Source organism: Carassius auratus, unplaced genomic scaffold, assembly GCF_003368295.1.
Source record: "Carassius auratus strain Wakin unplaced genomic scaffold, ASM336829v1 scaf_tig00214785, whole genome shotgun sequence".
Classification (NCBI taxonomy): Eukaryota; Metazoa; Chordata; class Actinopteri; order Cypriniformes; family Cyprinidae; genus Carassius; species Carassius auratus.
The window spans coordinates 177,984-193,236 of record NW_020527804.1 but is presented as its reverse complement, the minus strand read 5'-3'; the positions used below and the strand labels follow the sequence as shown (position 1 = coordinate 193,236).

The following is a 15,253-nucleotide window of genomic DNA, read 5'->3' as shown; positions in this document are numbered from 1 at the left end:
AATCATGTCAGAATCACATGTAATAAAAATAACTTTATAATTATGAAGATAAACAAACAAGATGTATTTTAGTACTCACTATCAAGCTAGCATATTGATATTGGTAAAGTTTAAAATATATATTTTTTGATTCGCTAACGAGCTAGTTATCTATAAGGCAAAGCTAAAAACAGGTTGCATGATACACGTTTTTCCATTACCATCATTTACACTGTGATGAAGATGAATTTCGTGTAAGATTCATAACATATACGTTGTTCTGCATGTAAGAGTTTCCATGATGAAAGCATTGTTGACTCTGATGAGGACTAACGTTACACTCCAGAGACAAGTACCGCATCGTCAGCTCGAGGACTGGTCCGGGGTCGAGGGCGAAGCAGAGGAGGTCGTGCAAGAGGCCGTGCAACTAGGGTCCGAGGAAGTAAAGGCCGAGGACGGGGTGGTCGAAGTGCAGGGCAGGGCAAGGAGCACTTGAGTTCCCTCAGTTCCAGCCATCGCTGGAAAGGCACGCCGATATTAACTCGCGTTTTATTTCTTTGTTTATCCAAAGACTTTTTGTTCATTGCCTTTTCTTGTACTGTTACTGTCTTCCTTTTTTTGCCTGGTTTGCCTTCACTAACTGCATAGGCCGGTACTGTGAATTTTGCTTGCTGTTTCTCTGCCATTGTTTTGGTATTCCTAGGATCCGTCCCTCTTGAATGCCTCAAATCAAACGTGCGTACGCAAGTGGGCAGGTCATGTGTGGCAAAAGGGTGGTTGCCATGGTTGCGAGAGAGTGACAGTTGCCTAAGCCAATCCTATGTTTCGTGCCGAAAGGAAATAATGAGCTGTGTTTAATACAGATTAAACGGTCTAGAGTCACTCGATTTTTATACTCTTTTTATCAGAGTACTTACATTTTAATTATGCATTGATATAAATAGAAAGTTTAAACAAATTTGGAAGAAAGTTGTTTATAAATTTCTTACCTACCCTGCCTTTAATTGTACATGTATTTAAAAATAAATCTTGCATGAAGACAGGTGTTTATGGAAAGTACCTTGTATGCAAATAAATTGTATACAGACATTTCAGTTTTTGAGTGTGATGTTTATATCTGAAAAAAGCAGTTAAATACAATTCTATGGTTAATTATAACCTGTAATATTATAATATTGTAGTTCCCTGTATAATTTACAGCAGTAGTTACAGTAGGAGAGACTTTTTTGTCATTAAGAAATTCAAACTGTGACAGCTATTGATGCATCTCTAGTAAATTAGGGTGCTGATGTGTCTGATCAAAATAATGTACTTGGACATTAGCACTTTGTAAAGGTACTTTACTTTTGAACACTTAAGGGCAAATTAGATTGTGCCAATTGGCCTTGATTAATGACTACTTGACTAGATACATTTTTATTGTAATGTATAATTACAAATAATATTAATAATAACAGGTATGATTTTCAAAAGGAATTTATTATGCATTTATTATGACCGATACATGTAATACATGTACTGATTTCCAGAGACACAATTAGGTGATTGCATTCATTGTTGATTCCACAATCCTCAAGGCAAATAACTCTGTAGAGCAAAGCAGAGAAACACAAAGAATCATTTAAGGTCTGAACTGTTATTGCAATACATTCTTTATAGTCAGAACCAAGTAAGTATAATAAATCCCATTAATCATTTGTTTATCTTTTTACCTGGTAACGCTCCCATGTCTGGATTTCACGGTAGAAGGAGTTTCCTGGGCAGTCAGTGGAAGTAGCTTGTCTGTGTCCGTATAAGGAGTAAGATGAAGACAATCGACCACCGTTCACAGCACAGCTTGTGAAGTCGTACCTCACCATGTCCATCGCACTCTTGATGGGGAGCGTGGAGGTATAATCTCCAATAAAGCTGACACCATAGCCTCTGGAGTTGTACCCGTAAGTGTGGGCACCGACCCAATTCCAGCCTCGGCCTTCATACAGGTTTCCATCAGAACCTGCAACAAAACTATAGGGGGACGAATAATGATAACTATAAGAAATGTAACTGCATAATGGTCATTATGGTCCAAATTGGGGCTTTCCTAACCTGTATCCAATGTCGGACCATCCATTGGTTTGCTGGTGGTAGCGCTGCATGGAGCGCATGTCACTGGCACATTGATCGAAGGTGGTGCAAGGCTTGGAGGGTTGATATGTGTGGTGGATGAAAAGATACGGCACAGGGAGAGACAGATAGGAGGGAGAACCAATGAAAGCTGCAGCTCCCCATTGAGACCTTGTGATGATGTTTGGACAGACTTGAGAGGGAAAAACACAATGTGAGAATCCAATATTGCTACTGACAGATTGCAAATTTGTCGCAAATAAAGTGTGCTAATTTGTAGTGCTTAAATGATATTACTTAACAGTAAAATTATATAACATGTCTGTTAAATACAGCAAAAAATTCAAGGTGCCATATGTAATTTTGAAAGCTAGCAGTTGAAATGGGTACTGAAGTCCATATCGAATATATTGGAGAGAGTTGTTTCTCCCTTTCCCTCCTTCTCAGACCCAGGTTTTTGGTCGTCTGATAATTTTTTTTTAAATCCTAAAAGATTCCTATAATCCTAGGCTAAAATCTGTTGTCTTTGATCACTGATTTTACATGTTCACCGACAGCCAATTATTGACAGTTGCGATCAAATTTTACCTCTAAAGAAATTCTGGCAGTGTCAGAAGATTTGGCACACAGTCCTACAGTGTCACATATCCTACAACGAACACCAAACTGTAACCATTTTTCAAGAAAAGCCATGATCAGAATTACTGTTAGAGGTTTCTTCTAACCGCATTAACTCCGGCGCTCCTGTCCTCCGGATTTCATATGAAACATTGCCTTTGCTATGATAAAGACCAGTTGCACTGCTGTTTTCATGTAGGTGTGTAGTGTTGCCACTATACTTCTTAAATACGCCCAAATTGCTTCCATTCATGTACTTTCAATGATAGCCAACATTACAGACCAGCGTGCAATACAGCTCATAGTCCATGAATGTGTATGAGTTGTACAGTATTGTTCAAAATAATAGCAGTACAATGTGACTAACCAGAATAATCAAGGTTTTTCGTATATTTTTTTATTGCTACGTGGAAAACAAGTTACCAGTAGGTTCAGTAGATTGTCAGAAAACAAATGAGACCCAGCATTCATGATATGCACGCTCTTAAGGCTGTGCAATTGGGCAATTAGTTGAATTAGTTGAAAGGGATGTGTTAAAAAAAATAGCAGTGTGGCATTCAATCACTGAGGTCATCAATTTTGTGAAGAAACAGGTGTGAATCAGGTGGCCCCTATTTAAGGATGAAGCCAACACTTGTTGAACATGCATTTGAAAGCTGAGGAAAATGGGTCGTTCAAGACATTGTTCAGAAGAACAGCGTACTTTGATTAAAAAGTTGATTAGAGAGGGCAAAACCTATAAAGAGGTGCAAAAAATGATAGGCTGTTCAGCTAAAATGATCTCCAATGCCTTAAAATGGAGAGCAAAACCAGAGAGACGTGGAAGAAAACGGAAGACAACCATCAAAATGGATAGAAGAATAACCAGAATGGCAAAGGCTCAGCCAATGATCACCTCCAGGATGATCAAAGACAGTCTGGAGTTACCTGTAAGTACTGTGACAGTTAGAAGACGTCTGTGTGAAGCTAATCTATTTTCAAGAATCCCCCGCAAAGTCCCTGTTAAAAAAAAGGCATGTGCAGAAGAGGTTACAATTTGCCAAAGAACACATCAACTGGCCTAAAGAGAAATGGAGGAACATTTTGTGGACTGATGAGAGTAAAATTGTTCTTTTTGGGTCCAAGGGCCACAGGCAGTTTGTGAGACGAACCCCAAACTCTGAATTCAAGCCACAGTACACAGTGAAGACAGTGAAGCATGGAGGTGCAAGCATCATGATATGGGCATGTTTCTCCTACTATGGTGTTGGGCCTATTTATCGCATACCAGGGATCATGGATCAGTTTGCATATGTTAAAATACTTGAAGAGGTCATGTTGCCCTATGCTGAAGAGGACATGCCCTTGAAATGGTTGTTTCAACAAGACAATGACCCAAAACACACTAGTAAACGGGCAAAGTCTTGGTTCCAAACCAACAAAATGAATGTTATGGAGTGGCCAGCCCAATCTCCAGACCTTAATCCAATTGAGAACTTGTGGGGTGATATCAAAAATGCTGTTTCTGAAGCAAAACCAAGAAATGTGAACGAATTGTGGAATGTTGTTAAAGAATCATGGAGTGGAATAACAGCTGAGAGGTGCCACAAGTTGGTTGACTCCATGCCACACAGATGTCAAGCAGTTTTAAAAAACTGTGGTCGTACAACTAAATATTAGTTTAGTGATTCACAGGATTGCTAAATCCCAGAAGAAAAAAAATGTTTGTACAAAATAGTTTTGAGTTTGTACAGTCAAAGGTAGACACTGCTATTTTTTTGAACACACCCCTTTCAACTAATTGCCCAATTGCACAGCCTTAAGAGCGTGCATATCATGAATGCTGGGTCTTGTTTGTTTTCTGACAATCTACTGAACCTACTGGTAACTTGTTTGCCACGTAGCAATAAAAAATATACTAAAAACCTTGATTATTCTGGTTAGTCACATTGTACTGCTATTATTTTGAACAAAACTGTATGTAGAACTCCGGAGAAGTTTTCTTGCGCACACCCATTTTAAGGGTGTTGACTGTCATACAGTATGACATTAATGACAACTGAGATCCCACACTGTGACATGATCATCATGTTCATACAGTCTGACAAGTACAATCCTAAAGGACTGTTGAAAATCCCAGTGTGAGCCCAGCTTTACTGCGTTTTCCTGAGTGAGTTTTGAATTAAAGACTGTTCTCTTGGATTATTTGTCTTTGAGCTTTACTTATACTACAGCTTCCCATGACAAAAGACAGGAGCCATACAGTTTGAATTTTGCAGCATTTTCTTGTTTTTTGTTTCCTCCCCCCATAGACTTGCCAGCTGTTCATCAGCTCTGCCTAGAGCAAGGAGATTGCTCCCTTGAGGGAGAACTGGATAAACTAACCTCATTCCCTGACCACTCACTCTGCATATTTTACCACACTCGTCTCAGCGAGCAGTCTAGGGCAACCCTGCTCATGATCGGTGCTTGAGGGAATTTTTTCACTTTCGTTTGTTGTCTTGCCTCTGCTGGCTCCTGTCAGTCCCTCAGCTCATCCTCAGTCAGCTCCATCTGGGTGCTCTGATTCACCTTGGGCCTTCTAGTCTCCAGATCTGCCTTGGCATGAGGGTTCCCTTTCTCTGCCTTCATCTACTGAGCCCCTGACTTCAGCTTGACATTCCACCATCCAGCTCGACCATGGCTTCATGTGCCCTTGTCTCCACCATTGCATGAGGTTCCCTCATCCCTCTGGGTCTGCCTGTGGTAGTCTTATGGGTCCCCACCTTGGTCCCTTGAGCCACCAGCTCACCCATGGCCCTCCAGGCCTGCAGTATGACCCTGGCTTCATGTCTTCTTGGCCTCTAGTCAATGAGCAGACTGATGCAGAGGCTTTTAGGACGGGTAGAATCTGCAATCTCTGATCAAATGCATTTGCTGTCGTACATGACTACAATATGCTGTGTTTTCAGACAGCTGGCAACCCAGGGTTCCGAAATTCTACTGTGTAAATTAGCAGCTGGCAGAATCCCACAAACCAAAACAAAAACACATTCAAACACGGTATGTGCATTTCAAAGTTAAAAAACCCTTTAAAAAATATTCAGAGAAACAAGTATGTGAACTTAGCATGTTTTTTAAAACTCTGGAAACATATCATGGTATCTTTATGCTTTAGTACAGCCAAAAAATACATACAGCACCTTTAAGTCATCTTAAAACATACCATTAAAAACAACACAAATTGTAAAATAAAGAATAGTTATATCACACAATTTTGTATTTATTTATTTCAATATATAATTAAAACATTTACATACAGTTTGTAAATAAATCATTCTGTATGTTTACATTGGTCCTTAATAAATATATTTACTTGGTAGTTTAAAATTATAAAACAGAGTCAGCTTAGAATTTCATAAAAAAAGATAAATTAGAATGTCGAAAAGTTCATTTATTTCAGTAATTCAACTCAAATTGTGAAACTTGTGTATTAAATAAATTCAGTGCACACAGACTGAAGTAGTTTAAGTCTTTGGTTTTATAACTGTGATGATTTTGGCTCACAATTAACAAAACCCACACATTCAATATCTCAACAAATTAGAACATGATGTCATGCCAATCAGCTAATCAACTCAAAACACCTGCAAAGTTTCGTGAGCCTTCAAATGGTTTCTCAGTTTGGTTCACTATGCTACACAATCATGGGGAAGACTGCTGATCTGACAGTTGTCCAGAAAACAATCATTGACACCCTTCACAAGGAGGGTAAGCCTCAAACATACATTGCCAAAGAATCTGGCTGTTCACAGAGTGCTGAAAGCATGTTAACAGAAAGTTGAGTGGAAGGGAAAAGTGTGGAAGAAAAATTTACACAACCAACTGATAGAACCACAGTCTTATGAGGATGGTTAAGAAAAATAAATTCTAGAATTTGAGTAAACTTCACAAGGAATGCTGGGGTCAAGGCATCAAGAGCCACCACACACAGACGTGTCAAGGAATTTGGGAGTTGTTGTATTCTTCTTGTTAAGCCACTCCTGAACCAAAGACAACATCAGAGGCATCTTACCTGGGCTGAGGAGAAGAACTGGAATGTTGCCCAGTTTTGCATTTCATTTGGAAACCAAGGTCCTTGATTCTGGAGAAAGGGTGGAGAAGCTCATAGCCAAGAGTTGGTTAAATGACAATGGTGTTGTTAAATGAATGTTAAATGACATTGACTCCTGCCTGCGGGTGTCGCTGTTGGACAGTGTTTTCTCTACTTCCTGTTGGTCTTCTGTAGCTAATCGTAGCTCTGTGTAGCTGTTTTTATTTTATTTTTTTCTCTAGAATCTTTATCTTACTATCACTGTCTGTTTGTTTGTTTTTTTAAAGTTTTAAAAATTAACTTTGATCGTTCACTTTTCCGTGAGTGCAGTACACCTGCAAAGCGTTAGCACTCGTTAGCTTGTCATTAGCGTTTTCTTTTCTCCTCTCCTCTCTCTCGTTCCAGTTTTTCACAAGTTCATCAAACAACCGCAGTAAGAATATTTCATCAAGCACGGTGAGTAATGGCTTCGGCTTCTATCGTTATTTGAACCTCTTGCCACATGTACAGTTTATCTATCTCTGTCGCTGATGAGGGATTCACATGTGATAAATGCAGGGAAAAAGTTAGGCTGACAGAGAAGATTTCAGAATTAGAGACACGCATCCAAACTTTAATTGAGGACAGTAAGAATGCTAGGGCTCTAGATACGGCTTTGGATGCGTCTAGCTCAGGGATTTCTGTACATTGTTCGGTTCCGGCAACAGAGCCCCAGCAGCAGGGCAACTGGGTGACAGTGAGGCAGCGTAGTCGTGGGTCAAAACACCGCTCTTCTGTTCCGATCAAAACATTAAACAGGTTCTCCCCACTCAGTTATGCACCCACTGAGAAACCTGATGGAAATGCTCTAGTTATTGGTGATTCTATTGTACGGAACATGAATATAGACACACCAGCCACCATAGTCAAATGTTTACTGGGAGACAGAGCGCCTGACATCTTGGCAAATTTAAAAGTGCTGGCAAATGCTAAACGTAAATACAGTATGATTGTTATTCATGCTGGCGCTAATGATGTTCGACTTCGCCAGTCGGAGATCACTAAAAATAACTTTAAAGAGGTGTGTGAACTTGCAAGCACGATGTCAGACACTGTAATATGCTCTGGTCCCCTCCCTGCTTACCGTGGAGACGAGATGTATAGCAGATTGTCCTCACTCAATGGCTGGATGTCTAAGTGGTGCCCGCAGCATAACATAGGTTTCATAGACAATTGGACGAGCTTTTGGGGCAGACCTGACCTGTTTAAAAGAGATGGTTTTCATCCCTCCCGGGGTGGAGCTGCTCTTCTCTCTAGAAATATGGCAAATAGTCTTAGTGTTTATACTTGACTAACTGGGGCCCAGGTCAGGAAGCAGACAGACTGGCTAAACCGACAGTCTGCTGGCTGCCTCCTGTCACAGAGGTCAGCTAATTCTCAGCACATAGAGACTCTTTCACCTAGATATCACACTATAGAGACTGTGTCTGTTCCCCGAACTAGAAAATACAAAAAACGTCCAAACCAAGTTAAGGTTAACAATTTAATTGAGGTTCAACAAATAAAAAACAAATGCAATATGGATAAACAAATGATAAAGCTTGGCTTATTGAATATTAGATCCCTTTCTACGAAAACAATTTTTGTAAATAATATGATAACTGATGATAATATAGATGTGCTCTGTTTGACAGAAACCTGGCTAAAACCTGATGATTACATTATTTTAAATGAGTCCACCCCTCAAGATTACTGTTATAAACACGAGCCACGTCTAAAAGGCAAAGGTGGAGGTGTTGCTTCAATTTATAACGTTTTCAGGATTTCTCAGAGGGCAGGCTTCAAGTATAACTCGTTTGAAGTAATGGTGTTACATATAACATTATCCAGAGAAACCAATGTTAATGATACTCTAATCATACTCTAGATTTAATACTGTCACATGGAATTGATGTTGATAGTGTTTAAATTATTCAGCCAAGTGATGATATCTCAGATCATTATTTAGTTCTGTGCAAACTTCATATTGCCAAAATTGTAAATTCTACTTCTTGTTACAAGTATCGAAGAACCATCACTTCTACCACAAAAGTCTGCTTTTTAAGTTAACTTCCTGATTTATCCAAATTCCTTAGCATCTCCAAAACCTCAGAACAACTTGATGATGTAACAGAAACTATGGACTCTCTCTTTTCTAGCACTTTAAATACAGTTGCTCCTTTACGCTTAAGGAAGGTTAAGGAAAAACAGTTTGACACCATGGTATAATGAGCATACTCGCACCCTAAAGAGAGCAGCCTGAAAAATGGAGCGCAGCTGGAGGAAAACAAAACTAGAGTTATTTCGTATTGCTTGGCAGGAAAGTAGCATATCCTACAGAAAAGCATTAAAAACTTCTAGATTTGATTACTTTTCTTCTCTTTTAGAAGAAAACAAACATAACCCCAGGTATTTATTCAATACAGTGGCTAAATTAACGAAAAATAAAGCCTCAACAAGTGTTGACATTTCCCAACACCACAGCAGTAATGACTTTATGAACTACTTTACTTCTAAAATCGATACTATTAGAGATAAAATTGCAACCATTCAGCCGTCAGCTACAGTATTGCATCAGACAGTGCACTATAGACCCCTTGAGGACCAGTTCCACTCATTTTCTACTATAGGAGAGGAAGAATTGTATAAACTTGTTAAATCATCTAAACCAACAACATGTATGTTAGACCCTATACCATCTAAGCTCCTAAAAGAGGTGCTTCCAGAAGTCATAGGTCCTCTTTTGACTATTATTTATTCCTCATTGTCATTAGGACATGTCCCCAAAACCTTCAAACTGGCTGTTGTTAAGCCTCTCATTAAAAAAACACAACTTGACCCCAAAGAACTAGTTAATTATAGACCAATCTCGAATCTCCCTTTTCTGTCCAAGATACTAGAAAAGGTGGTATCCTCACAATTATATTCCTTCTTAGAGAAAAATGGTATATGTGAGGATTTCCAGTCAGGATTTAGACCGTATCATAGTACTGAGACTGCTCTCCTTAGAGTAACAAATGATCTGCTCTTATCATCTGATCGTGGGTGTATCTCTCTATTAGTTTTACTGGATCTTAGTGCTGCGTTTGACAAAATTGACCACAGCATTCTTTTGCATAGACTTGAACACTTTGTTGGTATCAGTGGAAGTGCATTAGCATGGTTTAAATCGTACTTATATGACCGCCATCAGTTCGTAGCAGTGAATGAAGATGTGTCATATCGATCACAAGTGCAGTATGGAGTACCTCAAGGCTCAGTACTAGGGCCGCTACTCTTCACGCTTTATATGTTACCCTTGGGAGATATCATCAGGAAACATGGTGTTAGCTTTCACTGTTATGCTGATGATACTCAGCTCTATATTTCTTCGCGGCCCGGTGAAACACCCCAATTTGAAAAACGGAATGCATAGTCGATATAAAAAATTGGATGACGAGTAATTTCTTACTGCTAAATTCAGAAAAAACAGAGGTGTTAATTATAGGACCTAAAAACACTGCTTGTAATAACCTAAAACACTGTCTAAGACTTGATGGTTGCTCTTTCAATTCTTCGTCATCAGTCAGGAACCTAGGTGTGCTATTTGATCGCAATCTTTCCTTAGAAATCCACGTTTCTAGCATTTGTAAAACTGCATTTTTCCATCTCAAAAATATATCTAAATTACGGCCTATGCTCTCAATGTCAAATGCAGAAATGTTAATCCATGCATTTATGACCTCAAGGTTAGATTATTGTAATGCTTTATTGGGTGGTTGTTCTGCACGCTTCGTAAACAAACTACAGCTAGTCCAAAATGCAGCAGCAATTACTAGAACCAGGAAGTATGACCATATTAGCCCGGTCCTGTCATCGCTGCACTGGCTCCCTATCAAACATCGTATAGATTTTAAAATATTGGTTATTACTTATAAAGCCCTGAATGGTTTAGCACCTCTGTATTTGAATGAGCTCCTTTTACATTATACTCCTCTACGTCCGCTACGTTCCCAAAACTCAGAAAATTTGATAATACCTAGAATATCAAAATCAACTGCGGGCGGCAGGTCCTTTTCCTATTTGGCGCCTAAACTCTGGAATAACCCACCTAACATTGTTTGGGAGGCAGACACACTCTTGCAGTTTAAATCTAGATTAAAGACCCATCTCTTTAACCTGGCATACACATAACATACTAATATGCTTTTAATATCCAAATCCGTTAAAGGATTTTTAGGCTGCATTAATTAGGTAAACCGGAACCGTAAACATTTCAACATGTACCTTCTACATCATTAGAAGAATGGCATCTACGCTAATATTTGTCTGTTTCTCTCTTGTTCCGAGGTCACCGTGGCCACCAGATCCAGTCTGTGTCCAGATCAGAGGGTCACTGCAGTCACCCGGATCCAGTATGTATCCAGACCAGATGGTGGATCAGCACCTAGAAAGGACCTCTACTGCCCTGAAAGACAGCGGGGACCAGGACAACTAGAGCCCCAGATACAGATCCCCTGTAAATACCTTGTCTCAGAGGACCACCAGGACAAGACCACAGGAAACAGATGATTCTTCTGCACAATCTGACTTTGCTGCAGCCTGGAATTGAACTACTGGTTTCGTCTGGTCAGAGGAGAACTGGCCCCCCAACTGAGCCTGGTTTCTCCCAAGGTTTTTTCTCCATTCTGTCACCGATGGAGTTTCGGTTCTTTGCCGCTGTCGCCTCTGGCTTGCTTAGTTGGGGTCACTTCATCTACAGTGATATCGTTGACTTGATTGCAAATAAATGCACAGACACTACTTAAACTGAACAGAGATGACATAACTGAATTCAATGATGAACTGCCTTCAACTATCATTTTGCATTATTGACACACTGTTTTCCGAATGGATGTTGTTCAGTGCTTTGACGCAATGTATTTTGTTTAAAGCACTATATAAATAAAGGTGATTGATTGATTGTTGGTGTGCTTGACTGGCCAGCAAACTCACCAGATCTGAACTCTATGGAGAATTTATGGGGTATTGTCAAGAAGAAAATGAGAAACAAGAGACCAAAAAAATGTAGATGAGCTGAAGGCCACTGTCAAAGAAATCTGGGCTTCCATTCCACCTCAGCAGTGCCACAAACTGATCACCTCCATGCAACACTATATGAGGCAGTAATTAAAGCAGAAGGAGCACCTACCAAGTATTGAGTACATGTACACTAAATGAACATACTTTCCAACAATTCCCAAAAAAGGTTTTTTGTTATTTTTTATTATTGGTCTTATGAAGTATTCTAATTTGTTGAGATATTGATTTTTTTTTTTTTTTTTTTTGATAAATGTGAGTCAAAATCATCACAATTAAAAGAACCAAAGACTTTAATTTAGTCTGTGTGCCATTTGAGTTGAATTGCTGAATAAATGAACTTTTCTACGACATTCTAATTTATGGTGCCCAGGAGAAGACATGGTCGGTTCACTTAGTTTTGTCATGGGAATGTGATAATACGTCGGGGCCACTGCAAATCTAAGTGAACTGACCATGTTTTCTCCCGAGCACCATACTAATTTATTGAAATGCACCTGTATCTTTAAAATATTTGTATCAGTATAAAATGGAAAACATAATTATGTTTAATTACCTGCATATACATGGACGAACTGGTCAAAGCCTTCGTTCATTACATCATCCAGCCTCTTCCTCTCAGACTCGTTTAAGTTGCGGTGAACTGTTAGAGCCTGGACCATCTGGCTTTTCAGCGAAGAGAAGCTGACGAGCTTTTTGAAGTTCATCCTTCGTTTTTGACTGATCAGACGGGGCGATGCGTCCAACCCTGCGGCGTCAGGCTGGTGACTGTAGTAACTCTTCAGCAGGTCACTCAGCGATCGCTCATGATCATTAGACGTGGAAACTTCTGACCCGAGAATGAACCCATCTATACCTCCGATTATTAGGGCGTCTGTGGCCAAGGAGGGCAAATCAGAGAGACTGTAGACATTTGGGGATGAGATGCTGTCCCAGAACCCTTTAGTGCCAAAAGGAAGAGTGGTTTGTTCATTGTGGACATGATGTAGAAATGAGGCGACCAGGTTGTGGGTCAAGGTTAAAGGATAAAGGCCTTGGACGGTGGACTGCAGCCCAGCCTCAAGTCCAAGGAGCATTGGGGCCAACGCCACATTTGAACCATCTAACGTGAGAACCACACCTTTCTCCTTCCCCATCTCTGACAGGCTGTGATTAATGACCTCGCTTACATAAGAAGTGACTGATGGATCTGACACAAGGTCATGTGCATCACTGAGGTCACCGAGGTATCGCTTGATGAGGTCTGTATCAAAGCCAGCAGCCTTACGTAGACCTTTCACCACATCGAGCATCTGAAGACCTGGATTCACAGCCTCAATGCTCTCCACGGCTCTGATGAAGTCCTTCATGTGCTTTGTGGTGGTGGCTGATGGAAAACCAGAGGGAAAAACACAGAAAACAAGAAATTTTACTAGAAATCATTCTTTCTTAACTACAGCTATTTAAAGCAGTAATATCATGAGGATTCAACTATCAAGAGCTCATTGTAGTAATGTGACTTTCAGAACCCAAGAAACACTCCCAAATCCAAAGAATACCCTATGCATGAAGCTTACAATGTTTTTTGGAGATGCAGCCCAGGACAATACTAAAATGTCCAAAAATTCACATTGAGGCTGTTTCACTTCAAATAACATTCAAAGCACAGAATTATAATTTTAACTGATTATGCAATAGTGAAATAGCAGATATTTGTGTAGGTGTTTGTGCAGGTGCAGCTCGGACAGTAGCTTGTATCAGTACACTTTCACATTCATTTTAAAATGTACATAATATTTGATATTAATGCGAAGTTCTACATTATGACTTTGGTTGTTCATGTGTAAGGAGGAAAAGTAAAAAGTTGACCCTAAACAGCACATAATTTACAATAACAAACTGACATATTATACAATATGTACATATTCATAATATCACACAAGAGTGTTTGTGTACAGTTCATGGTATACGGGTAAGCAAGTGCACACATAGCCAAACCTGAATTTCTCTTTTTCATTTCCTGAAACCAACCAATAAAATCAACATAAACTTTGTGTATTGACACATTTGATGTTAATGGATGTAAAATGTCATAGATTCTTATGTTTTGTCATTGATGTCAAACCTGGGATTATGTATAGCAATGCTCCGTGTGTCTGTTCACAAATCACTGATGTGTGTGTGCACTTGGATAGATAAATGCAGAGCACAAATTCAGAGTATGGGTTACCATACTTGCCCACATCACATCCTTTCTTTTCCACTATTTTAAGTGAATAATGAATGCATTTTGGTCTGTTCCTCAAACAAAGCTATTGTATCTTCACACATTAAAAACATTTACTGTACTTTTATGCTTTTTTTAATCATATTTTGACCAGATTATGAAAAAAGGGCATTCTAGACATTCTTCAAAGTTTAGTTCATGATGGAAAAATGTAATCTGATTTTAAAATGACAGGAATGGTGAAAAAATTACATAAATGTACCTTTTGAGTAAACAAAATGTAGGAAATATTTCTAGTGATTGTACACATACATAAACCAGTTGTTATTCAGCATATTGACTAACATTGAACATATGACTTACCTTCAGTAGCAAACACCCCAAGCAAAGAAAGAAGCAGACACAAATGCCAATCCATGATGATAGAACTTGAGAACACTGAAGAGTCTCTGTACACTCGGTCCAGTTATGATACTATTCTGCACCTCATACGCCTTATAAATACATGCTAACACTTATGTAAACACAAGAGCTTTGAGAAAGTGACAGATGCTTTCAGTCTGTTTACACCTGATAAACCGAATCCCAAGTTCTTATTTTCAAAACAAAGCCAGAGACATATCATGTTGTTCATATCATGTAGACATATGTCAAAGATTTTAACTCCTAAATGAACATCATCAGAAACATTCATTGTATTGGTAAAAAGGTTTTAAAGGGGGACCATTTACTTTAAAGAGACTTAAACATTTTTTTTTTTTATTCTATAACACCTGTTTTAAAGCTTCCCTTTTTATGTAATCTTAGAAACAAATGTTTTCTTATTCCTCTTAACCTTTTTAGATATGTTTAATAATTCTAGCAAATAATAATGTAAGTTGTTCTTGTGAATAAGTGGAAACTGTGTTGAAAGATGAAGCTTCTATTTACTTTGTGATACGTCTTATCACAAGTTAAACAACCTAACCAGTTCACCAAATAGAAAACAGTGAGGATTTTAATGTTTGGAAAAGTTTGAATCTCATTTGTTAGAAGTGAATCCAGGTAAATTGGGAAAAACATTTGCCACTGAAATTACTAGAAAATGTCCAAATTACCCTGAATAAACCAAAAATAATGGTTTTTCATCGTATTAATCTGTTCTAAAACAAGAGTTATCATGAGATCAAAACTATGTATATTCTATTTATTCCATTCTATGTATATTTTATATTATT

At 38.8% G+C, this 15,253-nt stretch overlaps 1 protein-coding gene across 1 annotated transcript; it reads right to left on the bottom strand.

The window, feature by feature from the left end:
• Nucleotides 1-1,439: 1,439 nt before the first annotated feature.
• Nucleotides 1,440-14,540, bottom strand: LOC113092937 (N-acetylmuramoyl-L-alanine amidase-like). The gene is made up of 5 exons (XM_026258735.1): nt 14,400-14,540; nt 12,387-13,196; nt 2,068-2,278; nt 1,692-1,986; nt 1,440-1,566 (listed from the first exon to the last, which is right to left on the bottom strand). The coding sequence occupies exons 1-5, from the start codon at nt 14,452-14,454 to the stop codon at nt 1,552-1,554; spliced, it is 1,386 nt and encodes a 461-aa protein (XP_026114520.1). The 5' UTR covers nt 14,455-14,540; the 3' UTR covers nt 1,440-1,551.
• Between the last annotated feature and the right edge of the window lie 713 nt (nt 14,541-15,253).

Bases quoted from the DNA above. Each gene is read 5' to 3' on its own strand.
- LOC113092937 (XM_026258735.1), bottom strand. From the start codon at position 14,454: ATGGATTGGCATTTGTGTCTGCTTCTTTCTTTGCTTGGGGTGTTTGCT. The intron at 13,197-14,399 runs GTAAGTCATATG...GTTTTCCATCAG, and splicing joins TGGGGTGTTTGCTACTGAAG to CCACCACCACAAAGCACATG. The intron at 1,987-2,067 runs GTTAGGAAAGCC...GTCCCCCTATAG, and splicing joins TGGTCCGACATTGGATACAG to TTTTGTTGCAGGTTCTGATG.